This window comes from Globicephala melas, chromosome 11 (assembly GCF_963455315.2).
Source record: "Globicephala melas chromosome 11, mGloMel1.2, whole genome shotgun sequence".
Classification (NCBI taxonomy): domain Eukaryota; kingdom Metazoa; phylum Chordata; class Mammalia; order Artiodactyla; family Delphinidae; genus Globicephala; species Globicephala melas.
In genome coordinates this window covers 79,607,921-79,625,669 of record NC_083324.2, presented here as the reverse complement: position 1 = coordinate 79,625,669, position 17,749 = coordinate 79,607,921, and the positions used below count along the sequence as shown (strand labels likewise).

At 54.2% G+C, this 17,749-nt stretch overlaps 2 protein-coding genes across 14 annotated transcripts; both read right to left on the bottom strand.

Moving 5' to 3' along the window:
- On the bottom strand, positions 1-983 carry PSORS1C2 (psoriasis susceptibility 1 candidate 2). The gene is made up of 2 exons (XM_060308846.1): positions 934-983; positions 1-295 (listed from the first exon to the last, which is right to left on the bottom strand). Exons 1-2 carry the CDS (start codon positions 981-983, stop codon positions 1-3), a joined length of 345 nt encoding a protein of 114 aa, XP_060164829.1.
- Positions 984-3,119: 2,136 nt separating this feature from the next.
- CCHCR1 (coiled-coil alpha-helical rod protein 1) lies at positions 3,120-16,925 on the bottom strand. Of its 13 annotated transcripts, none has more exons than XM_060308822.1 (18): positions 16,810-16,925; positions 15,653-15,785; positions 15,502-15,574; positions 13,301-13,604; positions 10,682-10,845; positions 10,430-10,565; positions 10,120-10,230; positions 9,757-9,906; positions 9,197-9,307; positions 8,880-8,986; positions 5,870-5,982; positions 5,656-5,701; positions 5,360-5,496; positions 5,043-5,231; positions 4,844-4,945; positions 3,867-4,018; positions 3,597-3,768; positions 3,120-3,380 (listed from the first exon to the last, which is right to left on the bottom strand). In XM_060308822.1, the coding sequence occupies exons 2-18, from the start codon at positions 15,666-15,668 to the stop codon at positions 3,271-3,273; spliced, it is 2,193 nt and encodes a 730-aa protein (XP_060164805.1). In that variant the 5' UTR covers positions 15,669-15,785; positions 16,810-16,925; the 3' UTR covers positions 3,120-3,270. The 13 variants fall into 13 exon arrangements, 10 of the variants coding, with proteins under 10 accessions (XP_060164805.1, XP_060164810.1, XP_060164811.1 ...); XM_060308827.1 differs by having other exon boundaries at positions 3,597-3,729; XM_060308828.1 differs by having other exon boundaries at positions 3,597-3,726.
- Between the last annotated feature and the right edge of the window lie 824 nt (positions 16,926-17,749).

The window sequence follows — 17,749 nt, the reverse complement described above, 5'->3', positions numbered from 1 at the left end:
TTAGAGGCAGGTGGGCCAGGGGTTTTCTGGAGGCTGGGGTCCTGCTGGCCAGGGGTCATCAGGCCGGGGAGGTTGAGGGGGATCAGTTCTAGGGGGTACAGGAGGCCAGACTCCAGATTCAGGCAGGTCTCTCCAGGGACAACTGGGGCCTGGAGGTGGAAGGTCCTCAAAGAGAGGGGGTACCCCTGGCCAGGGGTCACCAGGGATTGGGGGGCCCTGAGGCAATGTTGGGGGGCCCTCCTCTGAGGGCTCTGTGGATGAGGGAGATGGATGGTCTCCGCTGCCTGAGATGCCTGTAGAGGAGGAAGGAGAAAGATAAGAGGTTGTGAGGATCCCCCCTCTCCCCGTAGCTACAGACCCAGGGAGCATCACCTCTCTGCGATGGACCACAGCCTGAGCTGATCCCACAAACAAAACTCAAAAGTAACTCTCACACATTCACAAAATACCAAAGTGATCTTAAAATGACATGAAACGCCGTCCTGAACTACTGACTGGACCAACTTTAAACTGACAGGATCCCCTGCTCCCCCCACATAAGCTCCATCCAACCCTGGTTGGGACACCCCACTGGCAGGGCCGCTATATGTGTCTGCAGTCCCAAAGCTGTCTACACCCTGGCACCGCGTGGCACCCAGACCCCATCTCTACGATGACCTCCACGCCCTTAACACGGACCTCAGCTCTGATGAACACTCGCCCCACACCTGAATGCTGACCTAAATCGCCACATGCAGCTACACCCAAACCAGCAAAACATTTATTCTGCGCTAAAACGCACCTTCCCGCACCACCTCCATCGCCTTAACTCTTCCCCTCATGTGAATTCCCAGGATCTCCCTATCCCTATGCACCCAGCTCACCCTTGCCTCATCTTTACCGTCCCCCATCACCCCCAAATCACACTCCGGGCCTCTATTCCCAGCTCACCTCCGGCAAAACAGGCAAAGGACCAGGATCCCCAGGAGCTTCCAGTTGAGCATCTTGCCTGTCTCCTGGCCCCCAGTCAGGGGTCGGCTGAGTCTGGGTGCTTGGGGACCCCAAGAGGCTTTATAGGGGAGGAGGGGGAAGAGGAGGCCAATCTCTGGGGAGGGACCGGCCCAGTCACACAATGAATCACATCCGAACCTAACTGGTCAAACCCATCTGGAAGGCCGTGGCTAATGTGTAACCTCTGGTGGTGTCCCTCACTTTAGTCCCCCAGCTCAGGACCCAGCCACCCAGGCTTTATCGATGACCCAGACCTTGGTCACCCCACCATTGTTTTCATGTCCTCCTTCATACACACCCTGCAGCAACCCCTAATAACAGGGACTTCTACCTCTAGTCCCTCAAGGTCATTGGAAGCCAAGGAATGGGAGCAAACCACGTGTGGGGAAGCAGTGTAATTACAGGGGCTGGGAGGCAGGATGCCGGGCAGGGGGTGGGCAATTGGGGGGAGGACAGGGGGTGTTCCCTTGAACAGCTGGGACACAGCTAGAACGATCTCAGCTAGTACACCAAGCCTCCCCCACCCATCCCAGTGTGAACCCTCTCCTTGGGGCTCAGCCCTTCCTGGAACTTCCACTTCCCAGCATATGCCTTCTCCAGGCGTGAAGGGGGCCTCCCAAGCAGCGACATCTGAGAATTTCATCCAGGAGCCACCTGGGGTGACTGCAGGTGAAGGGGACAGTACGAGGACATCCTGATTCCTTCTCCGACCCCAGGGCTGCTTCCATCAGTCACACCCAGAGGCTCGGGAAGAAGTTGCCTCAGCTCCCCCTGGCATCTCAGCCTCTTTCTCCTCCCTCTGGAATCCTCCTCACTGCCCCTTGAGCCCCTCTCCGTGTCCTTGGTGTGAACTCTGTGCCCACCCCTTCTCTCCCCTCCTCCTTCAGTTGTCAGTCTGTCTGGTCTGAGTCGTTCAGAGATCCCCCTAGAACTTTTCCTCAGCAAGGACTCCTCTGCCTGGACGTCTCATGAGCCTCTCAGAAGTAACGTGTCCAAACTCACTTCCTCCCCGGGTTGTCCCCCACCGGGTCTGCTCCCCCGCAGTAAGGGACACCACTGTCCCTCGTGGCTCACTTTTGAGGACTTCATTCCTCTCTCTCCTCATCCCGTGGCCACACCCCAAACCCATCCTCCACAGCCAGCCAACAGATCTCTTAAAAATGTAAGTCAAGGGCTTCCCTGATGGCGCAGTGGTTGAGAGTCCGCCTGCCAATGCGGGGGACACGGGTTCGTGCCCTGGTCCGGGAAGATCCCACATGCCGCGGAGAGGCTGGGCCCGTGAGCCAGGGCCGCTGAGCCTGCGCGTCCGGAGCCTGTGCTCCGCAGTGGGAGGGGCCCCAGCGGTGAGAGGCCCGCGTACCGCAAAAAAAAAAAAAAAAAAAAAAAAATGTAAGTCAAATCGTGTGGCTGTCCCCAGTTTTAAAAGTACTCTAAGGACTTTCTAGAGTAAAATCCAAGCTCCACCAGGCCTGGCCTCTCCCTGCAGCATCCTCCCTCGGGCTCCCTCCAGCCTCCGCGCCTGCCCAGCCTGTGGCCACCCTCATGCTCCTCCCAGGGGGCTGCACAGCCTGCGCCTCACCTCACCCCGGCCTCAGCACCACATCCCTCCGGAGAGAGGCCTTGCCTGTCCCCCCCATCTAATGCCGCCCCTCCCCACACAGCCAGTTTCTACCACATCACTGTCATTTCTTTCTTCTCTTCATATTCGTAGCACTTATTATTGTTTGAAACGGCTCATTTGTTCATGTAAGTACTTGCCCATCGTCTGTCTCTCCCACCGGACTGTAAGTGCCACGGGAGCAGGGACCCGCCCGTCAAGCCCACCACAGTGGCCCCCGGGGCAGGATGCTGCCTGGATCTGTGATTCCTGTCGAACATGTGAATGTTTTATCTGCTTCATTCCTGGCACTGATCACCTTCCAGAGGTAGTTTTAAAACAAAAGTTGAGAATAAAAAGAAACCTGGAGCTTCTCCAAAAACTTCCTGGGCAGCCTAGGAAAGGGGTTTCGAAAACGGAATCGTCTAGAGAAAGAGCTGTGTGGGAGACCACTTCTCATATTTCTCGGACAAGAGAGGCTGCAGGGAGAAAATTTCCTTATATTCCCAGAGAGAACTGTCCAAACAATGGCTCCTACTGCAGTCATCTTTATTGAGCCACGGGAGAATTCACAACATCTTGGCAGCTGTCCCCGAGGGCAGCTGGATGGGAAGGGAGCTGGGCTGGACGCCCTCTCCAACCCACTCCTCCTCCATCCTCATCCCTTCGGTCCTCGCAGCTGCTCAGAGGCAGACAGAAGAAGAGGTCTGGATGTCTCCTTCACAAATAGCTTCCTCTTTGGAAATGGCCTCACTCAGGCCCTGCAAGTCATCGAGCAGGACAGAAAGGGATCCTGGGAAAGAAGACCCCAAGGGACAGGAGGTGGACAAGAGAAGGCTGTCACAGTCACGCCGCAGGATGTGAGGGTTATGAGGGAGAAGGCTCCTGGTCCAAGGCGGGCGTGAACAAGAGAGGCTGTGGGCCTCCAGGGGTCACAGAGAACAAGGCTCATGCATTGCAGAGTGCCTGGAGGAGAGATGCCTGAAGTCCCCCGCCATCTGTCCCTTACCTTTGATGGACTCCTTGGTGCATAGGGCCGCCGCTGGAGGTGCAGGCGCTGAAGACTCTGAGGGCCTGAGGCTGGACTCCACAGGTAACCCCTTATCCGACGGGGAAGGAAGAACTGCCAACAGTCGCTGCTGCTTGTAACGGGAGAGGAGACCCTCTTGCTGCAAGGTGGCCTGGGAAGGAGAGGGTTAAACGCCACCAAGCCCGGGCAGAGTCCCCTCCCCTTTCCACAGCTCTGCTCCCTGAGAAGAGCCCCTCCTCGGCCTCCTACCAGCATGAGGTTCTTGTCTCTCTCCAGCTCCTTCAGGCGCTGGGTCAGCCGCTGTCCCTCCTCCTTTCGGGCCTCTTCCTGCAGGCGCCGCAGCTCCTGGTTCCGCTCCTTTTCCCGGGTGGCTTTGCGCTGGATCTGGCGCAGGGAGACCACTACGGGAAAGCCAGGCCACAGAGGGGACGGGTGTTGGGCAGCCTAGAGGCCATGAGGCACCGTGAAAACAAGCCTGGAAGGATGGGCAGGAACACTGGGTCCCAGCTCTGTGCCTCGGGTGAGCCACTGACACTTTGTGGCTTTCAGTCTTCCGTACAGAGGGGAGTCTGATGCTCTAGGAGCCTATGAATCTGTGAACCCAAAGTACCTCCCCCATCACTGACGCTTCCCAGAGTCCTGCAGGGGGAATCTGAATAGGGACTGGATATCAGATTTTGTGCAATTCATGTTCATTTTCTTAAAGTGTGACAATGGTATTGAGGTTACATAGGAAAATATCCTATTTGTGGGAGATGCAGCTGAACAGTCAGGATGTGTGCAACCTACTTTCAATAATTCCCCCCCAAATGTTTATATATCAATATGTGTGTATATACAGATAGATAGGAAATGTGACCAAAGGTTAGGAACCGCTGCCTCTAACCAGAGAAGGCATTTGAGCGTCCATTACCTGATTCTTTTAACTTGGCCAGGTGTCTGAAATGTTTCCCAATAAAAAGTTGGGGGTAATCGTTGCTATGAGATGTCAGACTGCCTTTGCAGAGGGGGGTGACTGGGAGGGGCTGCAGGGGATCCAGGGCTGGTCAAGTGCTCTTGCTTGAGCTGGCTATATAGGGGTGTTTACCACCTGAGAATTCATCTTCCTTGATAACTTCATGACTCGCACACTTCAAAAAAGCTTTAAAAATAAAGTTTTTAAAATAACCTCATGCCTCAACACTTCCTTCTTCCTGAAAAGCCACGTCCACCCCAGCCAATCTCACCGGCCTTGGTGTGTTCCCTGCGAGCCTCGTTCAGTCTCCTTTCTGATTCTGAGAGCTGTTCCCGCAGTCGAGTCTCCACTTCGGCCACCTTCTCCTGCAGCGCTGGGGTGGAGGTGCACGTGGGGTGTCAGGCGAGCCTTGGTTCATGGTTCCCACCCCCGCCCCCACCACGGGTCTGCCCACGCCCCCTCCTGCATACCTTGCCCGTAGACCTCCTGCTGCTGGGTCAGCTCCTGCCGGAGACTGGCAGCCTCCGCCGTGCTCTCCTGCTGGCCCTGGCGAGCCGCCTCCAGCTGCAGCCCCAAACTGGCCAGGGACTCCTGGGTGCGCTGCAGCTCCTGTTCCAGCTGCTGGGCCACTTCGCTCAGCTTCTGCCGCTCCGCCTCCCCTGGGAAGACGTGGTGCCCGCTCAGGCTTCTCCGTACCCTAGACCCCAGCTCTTCCCTCTTCCTCTTCAACCCCCAGACTCAGACTTTGGCCCCGGCTCAAGCTCGGTGACTTGAGGACCAGGTGTACCTTGCTCCCGGGCCCGGCCCACCTCCTGCTGGATGATGTGGGCGCTCAGCTGCAGTTCCGTGTCCAGACGGTTCCGTTCCTCCCGCAGCTGCTCCAACTCCAGGCTCATATCCGTGGCCGGTGGGGGTCGGGGGCAGCTGAGACAGGGAAGAGAAACAGAGATGGGGGGAATCACCCAACTGCCTGACCCCTAAGCCCCCATCCTTCCTCCATCCTCGCTTTTCTGGGTCCCAGCAACCAACACCTTAAAGCCCCACTCCTGCCCCTGATCCACCTCAAAGTGGCCCAAACTTCACCTCTCCTGGCGCAGCTGAGCAAGGGCCAGTTTTCGAGCCATCAGGCCTGGGGAAGAAAAGGCAGAGAGCAACAGAGAGGTGAGTTTGTGGAGGAGAAGAGGGAAAACAGGAGATGCCTGGACTGGTAAGGAGGAGGCAGGAGGGTGGGTGTAGGATGAGAGAGCTGGTGGGGCAGCGGGAAGGGCAGGATGCATCTGGAAGTTGCCCTACCCACCCCGAATGGTGTGGACCTTGCGGACGGCATAGCTGACTCGGCTGCTGAGGCCGGGCAGCCGGGCTGCGGCCCGTGTCACCTCCGCCACAGCACCCTGGAGCCAGGTCTCAAAGCTGGAGAAGACACACAAAGTCATGACCCTTCAACCCCAACTTATTTCCAAAAGGACTTGATCCCCTCTATCCTGTACTGCTATGTACGCGGGGAAAGCAGGGAAGGGGAAATCAGAGCAAGGGCAAGAGAAGCTGAAGCCACGAGTAGGGGCCCCAACTCTGTGCCCTGCCAGTCGTGAAAGAAAACTGAGAGCTTAAGCCCCTTAGTGATTGTCAAATAAAACTGATGCAGTTGCTCATAAAAAAAAGCACAGCTAGGGACTTCCCTGGAGGTCCAGTGGTTAAGTCTCCGTACTTCCACTGCGGGGGGTGTGGGTTTGATCCCTGGTCGGGGAACTAAGATCCCGCATGCTGTGTGGCCCAGACAAAAAAAAAAAAAAAAAGGCGCAGCTATTTCTGGTCCCAAAACCTACATAAGCTTCTCATTTGCGTCCTTGCAATCAGTGTCTTTAAAAACAACCCTACGGTAAAAACAATAATCAGGTTCATGGGGTCACACCTTATCTGGACTCAGATGCCATCACAAAGTAAAGGGTTCAGTAACATTGATTCTATGGGGGCTAAAACAAGTGCCCTAAAGCAGGCTTATCTCTAGCTGATTTAGGCTTTTGCACCTCAGGCCTCCAGGTGCGTCTCCAGGTTTGGGGAGTCTCCTGCCGCCATGTGCCACGTTTGGGGTGTATGAACTTATGTGCATTCTGCTATGGAACAAAGCCCATAGCTTCCATCAGTTTGCCCCAAGAAGGCATTAAATGACTGTACATCTTTTCAAGCAATGTGCTAAGCTTATTTCTCACGCTCTGCCTTTTGATCACTATTAGGTATCAGAGATCAAAGTTATCCTCTCTAACAAGTCCCTGATACCAACAAAGGCCGGGTCCACATGCTTTATCAGCTGGCTGTGCCCAAAGCAGGATCCACGTGGCTCATGGAAGTTGAGAAGTCTAAACGGGTCCCCTGGGAGGAGGGTCTATGCAGCACCGAGGGGGAAAACAAGCGGACGACAAAGGCCGAAGGCTGTATCCCTAGCAGCACAGCAGAGATCACTTTTATCTGAAAACTGTTTGAGTGGGTGCTTCTAACACCTACTGTGGCTCTTATGAAAGCCTTTTCCTGACAGGATCTCCAAGCCACCAAGAGACTAACAAACCTGGCAACAATCCGAGCTTGGGTTGTTTTAGGCCACGTGGACTTTTTGGCAATAAATCATTAGCAAGGACCATTTCAGTAAAGTCCTGGTATCAAAGTAAAACCCTGTCCACGCTGTATCTTTCTGTCTTCCTGGAGGTAGGAGGCACATGCAATGGATTGAATCTGGGCAGTAGTTCATCATAACTAGTCTCTCTAATGCCATGCACGCTTGAAATTTTTCATGAAAAATTTTTTTTTTTGGTTAAATTAGTCCTCAAGGTACAAATCCAACAGAAAGGGATGGTAGGCAAGGACCCACCCTGCATCACAATTTTTCTAAGCCAAAACTGTTGTGTGATCCATCTACAAGAGCCTCATGGTGAAAGTGAACATTTACAGAATGCAGACAGTAAGCCAGGCGCTGTGCTGAGAGCTCTCCTCAGACCGCCTCCGTGTCCCCATGTTCAAAGCCGAGGAGGGATTGTTACCTGTGCAAAGAAACCTGTGCTTCTCCTTAGAGGTCTTTCTAAAGGTTATCTAACAACAGCTGTGAAGGAAACACCTAGGAAGTTGGTATCAGAGACAGGCTTGCAATTGATTAAAAAGGAAACTGGCAGGGAGGGGGAAGGGTAAGCTGGGATGAAGTGAGAGAGTGGCATGGACTTATATATACTACCAAATGTAAAATAGATAGCTAGTGGGAAGCAGCCGCATAGCACAGGGAGATAAGCTTCGTGCTTTGTGACCACCTAGAGGGGTGGGATAGGAAGGATGGGAGGGAGACGCAAGAGGGAAGAGATATGGGGATATATGTATATGTATAGCTGATTCACTGTGTTATATAGCAGAAACTAACACACCATTGTAAAGCAATTATACTCCAAAAAAGATGTTAAAAAAATAAACAAATAAATAAAGGGGGGGGAAGGAAACTGCAATAAAGCGAGTCACACGAATTTTCTGGGTTCCCAGTTCACATAAAAGTTACGTTTATGCTATACTGTAGTCCATTAAGTGTGCAATAGCATTACGTCTGAAAAAACAACTAAACATTTTAAAATAGCATTAATTTTAAAACAATGCTGTTGGGAAAAAAATGGCACCAATAGACTTGCTCGACACAGAGTTGCCACAAACCTTCGATTTGTAGCAGCATCTGTGAAGTTAATAAAGCAAAGTACAATAAAAAGAGGTATACCTGTGGGTGTGCAGCTTTAAAAGAGATAGATTAAATTTTTTTCAACTCAACAGGGCATGCCCGCAAAATTTGAAAGAAAGAAAGAGCGAGAGAGGGAGGGAGGGAGAGAGAGAGAAAGAGAGAAAGAGAGAAAGAAAGAAAGAGAGAAAGAAAGAGAGAAAGAGAGAAAGAAAGAGAGAAAGAGAGAAAGAAAGAGAGAAAGGAGGGAAGAAAGAAAGATCAAGTGTCCACATTCCCCATCCTCGAACAGTTCTGAAGGTGGAGACCCTCCTAGGTGCTCTATTTAGCTCAAGCCGTTACTAACTGCAAGAGGAAGTTAGTAATACCTCATCTCCAGCCAAACACGCAGTGGGTGGGAGTCACAACAAGTGACCCTGCTGTGAATATGGAGGGGGGTTGCCCCAGGAAAAAACAAACACAAAGATTTTACAGGGCTACATACCTCCAGCCCTGCATCCTCCACACGGCCAGCTTTCTAGCCCCTCTTGCCTGAGGCTCTTAAACTCCAAGATGCCCAGGAAGCTGTCGAAGCAGAAATGCTACTCCACCCACCCTGCAGCCCAGATACCTGCTGACAGCGTTCGCCACAAGCTTCAGCTGCTCTTCTGCTGTGGCTGTCTGCTGCTGCTCCCGGCGCCGGGCCTCCTGAGTGCGGCTCAGCTCCGTCTGCAGGGCCTAGGAAGGATATGGTAAAGATGGTCCCCTGAGGACTTCCCTGGCGGTCCAGTGGTTAAGACTGCTCGCTTCCACTGCAGGGGCACAGGTCTGATCCCTGGTTCGGGGAATTAAGATCCCGCATGCCACGTGGTACAGCCAAAACAAAAGTGTCCCCCTCCCTGGGGTTTCCCTGCCCTCCCTCAGCCTCTGCCCGTCTCAGACACTGACCTTGGCACCCATCCGCTCCACCTCCACCTCTGCAGCTTTGTCCTGCAGGGAGTGCTGCAGGATGGCCTGCTCCTGGCACTGGGTTTTGACTCCTTCCTGGAGCTCGGCCACCTGGGGGAGGAGAGGAGGCAGGTCTAGAGCCAAAGCTGTAGGGGAGGCGCTGGGAAGGAAGGGGCAGGTGCAGGGGTCTCTGAAAGAAGGCCACACATGGAGACAGTAAGCCCGGGTTCCTAAGAATGGAGTCTGGGTCCAGGTTTCCTTCCAGAAGCATGTTCCCCGTGCCCACACCTTAAGGAACTACCCTGTGACCAACCCACCAGGACCTGTGGCCAGCCTCTGCCCGTGGCACCCACCCATCCTTGGACACTGTCACCTTCTGGGGGAGGCCAGCCCACCTCACCAAATGTAAGCCTCATGAGAGCAGGTCCTTGTCAGCCTTTGCTTAGGGCTGTGCTGCCAGCATGTGGGAACCACCCAAGTAATGGTGAATAAATGCCACCCCTCCTGTAAGGAGCAGAGAGCTGGGGGAGAGCATGGGGAGAAGGAGGGTGCCAGGCGACCTGTCCCTTCAGCTGCCCCACACGGTCTCTGTGCTCCAGCTCCTGGGCCTTCAGCTGCACCATGAGGGAAAACACCTTCTCCCGCCAGCGCTTCAGTAGGGACTGGCGCTTCTTGGTGAACTCGGGCTCCAGGCAGTCTGAAGGCTGAACCTAAGGGTGGAGGAAGTGGGGACAGTGTGGGCTCCTGGGGGTGCAGAGGAAGGAGGTGGGTTTTACTTCTTCTGTCCTGCCCAGGCATCAGGAGCCAGAGCAAGAAGAGGCGTTCAGGGGAAGAAAGACGCGGGCAGGTTCTAGGAGCGGCACCCCAACCCCTCCCATGCACAGGGGGCACCCGGGGGTGAGGGGCCTGGGCCAGGGGCCTACCCTCCGGGCCAGCTCCTCCTCCTGCATGCAGAGGATGTGCGTGAGGCTCTGCACGCGCACCTGCAGCAGCTCCGTGGTGGTGTGCAGGCCGGCCCGGTCCTCCCGCAGGTGCTTCGGGCGGGGTCGGGGGAGAGAGAGAGAGAGAGGACAGCTACCTCTTGCCAGGTCTCCCAGTGGCCCTCGGGCGGCGGCCAGTCTGTGTGCCCCTTGACAGCACTGCCTTCTCTCCCGGGGACTGTGCTCTTCTCCAGGGCCCCCTCGCCCAGGACCTGAGCCCTCACGTCCCACCCCATGCCCAGCACTCTCTCACCTGCACGGTTTCTAGAAGCTCCTGTCGCTCTGATTCCCACATCTGACTGTGGACCTCGGGAGGGACCTGCTCCCCCACGTACCTCCTTAGGTTCTCAACCAAGGTCACCTGAGCCTCCAAATCCTCTTGGGTCTTGCTAGGGTTGGGGTGGGAACAGGGTAGCCATCGGGGGGCACCCTGGAGACCCAGCCCACCCACCAACCCACCGAATGCCAGACCAACTGCCCTTCGGTCGCCCACCCGCCCACTCACCTCAGCTGCTTCCGCAGCAGCTCGGCCTCCCTCTGGGCCGCAGCCAGCTCTTCGGCTTCTCCTGACCTCCTGGTTTCCAGACTACTCAGAGACTTCTCCAGGCCCCCAGCTTTGCTAGTCAAACTGGAAAGAGCCTCCCGGTGAGCCTGTGTCAGGGAGGAGAGCTGTGGAGAGAAGGAAGGGCTCAGCAGGGGCCAGCTCGCCCACACCTGGACCTTCCAAATCCGCCCTCTGCTTTGGCCCTGCCCTTCACTCCCACTTTCTGTGACCTTGGACAAGCACCCAAGAAATCGCCCAACTGTGCACAGCAAAACGGAGACCATCCTTGGTGCCTCACTCCCCACCACCCTCCAGCCCACCAGCAGCTCCTGTCAGGTCTCCCACCAAAACATTGTCACTTCTCTCCACATCCAGTGCCACCGACCTGAGGCAACCCACCCTCATCTCTGGCCTGGACAATGGCAACCATCTCCTGACCGGTCTTAGAAGCCTCCAGTGGCTTACCACAGCGTTCAGACCGGCTTCCTCCCTGGGCCTGTGAAACCTGTCGTGTCTTGGCCTCTGCCTGCTTCTCTGAGCTCTGTCCTGTTTCTCCCACTGCCCACTCTGCTCCAGCCACAGTGCTCTCCCACCGTCCCCCCAACAAGTCTGCTCTTTCCCACCTCAGAGTCTACCAGGAGGCTTGGCTTCCCCCAGCTCCTCAGATCTCAGTGATGCCGCCTCGTGGGAAAGGCCTCCCCAGACCGCTAATCCTTACCCAGCACCTGTGCTGTCCTATCACCTGTTCGTGCCCTTCCTGCACTTCTTATCATTATGAAATGATCCTGCTTCTGCACGTGCTTACTGTCTGCTTCCCCCCATCCAGAAGGAAGCCCTAGGAAGGCAGGGAGCTTGTCCTTTTCTCACAGCACCACCAACAGTGGTTAAGGGTGTCAGATACGCTGAAAGAGTCACGGTTCGGCTGGTGAAGGAGGGGAAGTGGCTGCCCTCACTTCCGGTCTGCCCGCCTCTAGCCCTATCTCTATACCATCGTCACTGTGAGCTTTTTGAACACGAATCACAAAACTGGTCCTTTTACGTATAAAATATAAATCTGATCATGTCATTTCCCTGTTAAAACCTTTCAGCGGTTACCCATTGCTCTTGAGGTAAAGTATAAAGTTGAACAGGCCCAAGGCCTCACACTCCACCCCAACATCCAGAGCCCCTCTCATCGCCTGCACTCAGGCCCCTCTGGCCTCCTTCCGTTCACATCTACTTGCAGCCAAGTGTCACACCAGCCCCCATCACCTCCCCACATGCCTGCCCACCAGCCAACACCTATTTATTTATTTATAGCTGTATTGGGTCTTCGTTGCCGTGTACGGGTCCCCTCCAGCTGCGGCCAGCAGGGGCCACTCCTCGCCACCGCACACGGGCCTCTCATTGCAGTGGCCCCTCCCACTGCAGAGCATGGACTCTAGGCACATGGGCCTCAGCAGTTGTGGCTCGCGGGCTCCGGAGCGAAGGCTCAGTAGCTGTGGCGCATGGGCCCAGCTGCTCCGCGGCATGTGGGATCCTCCCAGACCAGGGCTCGAACCCATGTCCCCTGCACTGGGAGACGGACTCCCAACCACTGCGGCACCACCAATTCCTATTTAACACAAATGTCAACTTCTTATCATTAAGCATCTTTCATGAAACTAAAGGCTCTTTATATTTTTCTTTGAATGATCTCCTCTGTCCATTTTCTGCCTGGACCGCTGTCTTTCTCTTCTTGATTTCTAGGCACACGTTATATAGTAGGGATATTAGCTTTTTCTTGTGATATGACCTGGAAATATTCTTCTATAGTTTATCACCCTTTAATTTTACTTTTATTTTGTCATTCCTAAGTTTGGTATTATAAAGTCAATCTATCAATCTTTTCTTTAATGGCTCTGGATTTTGATTCACAGGTAGAAAGGTTTCCCCATTCCCAGGTTATAAAGGAATTCACCCATATTTTCTTCCAATATCTTTATGGTTTCATTTCCTAACACGTCGACTGGTTAAGGTGGCCTTCCCAAACCCCCAGACCAGTCAGGGCTCCTTTGTCCTTCTCCTTCATGGCTCTTTTCCCAATTGCAATTAATTAATTAGAATTAAATTACGCATTGAATGTGTGTATCCCCCACTAGGCTGTCAGCTCCACCCACAAGGGCAGACAGTTGTCTGATTTGCTCACCCCAGTGTCCAGGCTCTTGTCTCAGGGATGGCAAAGAGTGAGCACGGATAAATGCTTGCTGACTGCATAATCGCCCCTTCCCAGTCCACCTTAGGACCCCACTCCCACCTCCCTCACTCTCCCTCCCACAGTGTTCCCAGATGAACTGGGTACCTGGAGTAAAGTAGAAAGACAAACTACTTCCTACTGGAAGAGGAAGAGGGCTTCAAGTGGTGGGAGGTCTCCTGAGTCCTGGCGGAAAAGGGCAATCTGAATAAGACCAACACATCCAAGTTCTCCCTCTTTCCAGGTCACCTGTTTCTTTCACCTTCAGCAAACATCCATCACCCTTTTCTGCAATGCCTGCTCTTTGCTGGGGAGCTCCTGCCCAGCTCACCACTGTGCAGCTGAACCCTTACCAGGCCCACATTCACCTGCTCTTGGTGCAGCCTCCGAACGTCCTCCAGCTCCCGCTGGCTCCCTTCTTCCAGGTTCTTCCGGACAACCTCGGCCCCAGCCAGGGCAGCACGCAGGCCCTCGGCCTCAGCGCGGCCAGCCTTCTCTGCCCGTGCCAGTGCCTCCAGCTCCACGGCCTGGGCCTCCAGCCTCATCTTCTGCTGCAGCGAGGTCTCCCGCAGCACCCGGACCTCCTCCTCGAGCCGCCGCAGCTCTCGCAGCTGCCGAGAGATCAGCTCAGCCTGCTGGCTCAGGGCCTGCGACCCCGCCAGCTCCACGGACCTTCAAAGACAGGTTAGCACAGGTGAGACCTGTCTCTGGTGCTGGGAGGGTGGCCAAGGCATAAATGGAGACAGGAGGAGGAGAGGATCCCTCTGCTCCCATATGGGGAGATGGCAGGGGATGAAGCTGGGCCATGGGGATCTCTGCACTTCCGTCACCATCATCATTGACAACAGTCCTACTAAGCATATCTGGGCCCACAGGACCTAAAGGCTGAGTTCATGGAACATGCCCTCTCTCGAGGACAATATACAGGCAGATGTGTTCAACATCAGACGTGCACGTCGTTAGGCCACACGTTCTGAACTGGAGAAGCTGGAAGGACACTCAGAGATTTCTGAATTCGGATTTAAGGGCAAGGAAAAGTTTGATGGAGGTGGAGAGAGAGGTCATGGCAACGAGTATCAATATGGTGAGCCCAGGCACCAGTTAAAATCGTTTACTGAGTGTTAGGTACACCACATGAGAAGTCTGAGAGTGCAGTACCTCAATAAATTACATAGTCCCAACCGCTGGAGAGCACAGTCTACTGGCGTCACATAAAGTTGAAACCAGCTTATAACATGGCTCTTGACACAGCTCCCTCACTGAGGCCCAGAACCACAGCATTTTCTTTTTCTTAATTTTAATTTCTTTTGGCCGCACCATGCAGCTTGCAGGATCTTAGCTCCCTGACCAGGGGCTGAACCTGTGCCCTTGGCAGTGAAAGCAGAGTCCTAACCACGGGACCGCCAGGGAATTCCCCAACACCTTTTTTAAGTGGCAGAGATCTGTAGCCTAGAGAAATGAGGTGACTGGCCAAAGGACCCCTAGCTGGTAGCCAAATTAGTCACAAAGAGTCTCTGTCTCCTGACACTCACTCCAATGCTCCCCTTTCGTCATTATGCTCCTTTCCCCTTGATGGGGTCCAAGGCAGACTCACATGCCATCCACTCAAGAACAAAATGGCAGGATGATGTTCCAGTACATTTGGGAAAAGACACACATGAAACAACAAGAATAAGAACTTTCACAGACAACAAATTGACAGATGGCATGGTCAGCTCCGTCAGAATGAATCTATACTACCACAGCACACGGTCTGTACTCCCAGCCTGTACTTCTTCAGCCTGCCTTATACTACACTTAATACAATCAGCCGTGGGTCAACCTATCTCTTCCTTTAGGATTTAAAATTCTTTGATAGGGGCTTCCCTAGTGGCGCAGTGGTTAAGAATCCACCTGCTAAGGCAGGGGACATGGGTTTGAGCCCTGCTCCAGGAAGATCCCACATGCCGCGGAGCAACTAAGCCCGTGTGCCACAACTACTGAGCCTGCGCTCTAGAGCCCACGAGCCACAACTACTGAGCCCGCGCACCTACAGCCCGTGCTCTGCAAGAGAGGCCACTGCAATGAGAAGCCCACACACCATGACAAAGAGTAGCCCCCACTCACTGCAACTAGAGAAAGCCTGTGCGCAACAACAAAGGCCAACACAGCCAAAAACAAAATAAATAAATAGATAAATTCGTTAAAAAAAATTATCAAAAATAAAATAAAATTCCTTGATATCAGGATCTCTCTTATTTATTTTTGTTATCCTTGTCCCTAGCATCTAGCACACTGCTATTATTTATGCATTGTAGGCAACAACAACTGCTTATATAAAAATGAATAAATTATGGAACTAAGGGCTGAAATAGGGTAAGGAATCTATTTCAGGGAAGAAGCGCCACTGGCAAGCAAGCCCAAGAAAACAGCAACATTAGATCTGTACCTGCCTCTCCACCCTGGCTCCTGCCCTTTGCCAGAAACTTCCTGTCCCCACATGGTCACTTGAGGTCTCTGGTTATCTGGCCGCCTCTCTAAGACATCTTGATGGGCTGGGGGCTGAACCAGGGGAATGTCTGAGACCCACCTGGGAGCCATTCTTGGCAGAGTTGGAAGGGGCCGAACTTGGAAGTGGGATGGGGGAATCAGCCCAGTGGAACCTGAAGAATCATAAGGACAAAGATGGTCAGTTTCCCAGGGAGACATAATCACCAGCCCCCTTGCCAGGTCCCACTGACCTGAAGGTCGAAACATTTCCACATTATTTGAAGTCTCTAGAGTCTGTGTCCAGCCATCTATGCTCCCCTGGACAATAGGAGAAACAAGGACACTCCAATTCAATTTTCAGGCCACCTTCCAAAGAGAGAGCCCCTACAATAACAAAGTCATAATCCTTAAATAACAGCCAGGTCCATCTGACTCTTAGCTCCTCTTATCCTACTTCCCAAAAGAAGTAGGAAATACCCGAAGAGCACTTGCTCGTCTCAATCTGGTTCCTGATAGGACTGTGGCAACAGCCATGAGATGGAGAGAATTTACTGAGACAGGCTGAGAGAGGCTCTGGTTTTACTCATACTTTTAGAATTCTGGGCAGTGCCTTTACCGTCCTCCTTAAGTTTCTACAGTCTCTGCCTTCCCTGGATGGAGGTGAGAAAGGACGTATGCAGTACAGAGGCTGCGAGCCCAATCTCCAGAGTTCTCTCCATGGCTCACCAAGGCCTTGGGGAAGCCCATCCAGACACCACCAAGCCATGACTCCTGGGTCCTTCCCTATCAAAGCGCTGGCCCAATGCCTGGCCCCTGATGAATGTGGCCACATGTAGGGCAGGACGCCTACCCAGGACTCCCGGGGAATCCAGGCGGCCTAGACCCCTTGGCAGAAAAGCCAGCTTCCTGACGTCGCATCCAAACCCTTCCAGCAACCTTCCTCTCAGTTTCTCTCTATTGCCTCCTCAGCTTCCATCCCTGTCGCCCACCCACCTCTCCAGAGTCCTAGAGCAGAGAGAGGGGTCTTTAAGATCTCCCCACCCTGCCACCCGAATTCATCTATTTTTCCCCCAATCTGGGATTCCTATCCCTCCCTACAACCTAATTTGCTTTCATCCTGAAGAAATTATTCTGGCCCCTCACTCTCTCATCTTCCAATAGCCTGCTCTCCCTTCCTCCTCTCCCCCAGATATGAGTCTTCGCCCTGCTGGACGCTGAGCTCTAAGGCTGTTCGGACCACCTCATTTGTTCCTTTACCCTGCCCTTGCACCCCTCCACCCTATGGATCCCTGAACCCACCCCCGTACCCCCTCTCAGCCCCTTCCCGCCCCCAACTGACTCTTCCCGAAGGCCCCTTACCCGGCGCGAGAGACCCCCGCCACCAGCCCTTTGGCCACACCCCCTATACCTAGCTCCCGGGCGCGGCCTCGACCCCTGACAGCGCCTGCGCAAAGCGGGCAGGTTGGCGGGACGCTCTAAAACCTACAAGGCTACCACCCCGGAAGGAGGAGAAGAGGTGCACGCAGGCGCAGTAGTGTCTAAAGCCTGGCCCAATTAAGGCGTTGGGGGCACCTCCGAGCCCTGGCAGCTCCGCCCAACTCCGGGAACCCGGGAAAACTTGTGAACTAATCAGAAAAAGCGGAAGGCGGGAGATCGGGGACCCTCCCAGCTCGTCGCCCAATGGAAAGGAGGAGGGCAAACGAAATGGCCAATAAGAAACGGCAAGGGGGGCGGGCTCGCTCGGCGGGAGGTTCGGACCCGGGAATTCCGAAGGCGGGGTCGGCGCTGCCCGCGCGCGGAGGCCGCGCCCCTCCTGGCCCTGGTTTCCTCGCTGTCAAACAGCCGCAGGAGCACCAACCCCGGCCGAGCTGGCACTGCCTGGAGAGGGGACCATTCCGAGACTGCACCGCGCGGTAGATACGAACCTGGGCTGGGGCGGGGAGGGAAAAGGTTGGGTTTGCCTTGCATCATCCCGGGAGCCCTTTCTTCTGTTTTTATCCCACCGGAGAAGTCGGTAAGCAAGGGTTTAGATCCACTTTACTGGAGAACGTTAGAGACCCGTTTGCACTGCCTTTTGAGGGGTGACAGTGGATACACTTCCCACTGGGGTTCAAGCCAACTAGTTTTGAGTGAGGGATTGGCCAGAAGAGTGAGGCGTGGGCTAGCAGGTGGGTTACTCTATTTGGATCAGCAGGTTTTACACGAAGAAGCTTCTCTTCTCCAAATTACAGAGGTGACAAGTTAATATCACACAGAAGCAGTCCCTACCCTCACCTCCACACCTACAGTTCGAATTTCCCTAGAAGCTGCCTAATGTATTGTTGCCTTGTACAGATCGAAGGCTCCTG

Excerpts from the sequence above, each read along its gene's own strand:
- CCHCR1 (XM_060308822.1), bottom strand. Across the intron at positions 10,566-10,681 it reads CTGCTGCGGAAGCAGCTGAG|CAAGACCCAAGAGGATTTGG; the intron begins GTGAGTGGGCGG and ends CCCCAACCCTAG. Across the intron at positions 4,946-5,042 it reads GCAGGAGGTCTACGGGCAAG|CGCTGCAGGAGAAGGTGGCC; the intron begins GTATGCAGGAGG and ends CCTCCACCCCAG.
- PSORS1C2 (XM_060308846.1), bottom strand. The coding sequence starts at position 983 with ATGCTCAACTGGAAGCTCCTGGGGATCCTGGTCCTTTGCCTGTTTTGC. Across the intron at positions 296-933 it reads GTCCTTTGCCTGTTTTGCCG|AGGCATCTCAGGCAGCGGAG; the intron begins GAGGTGAGCTGG and ends TTCCTCCTCTAC.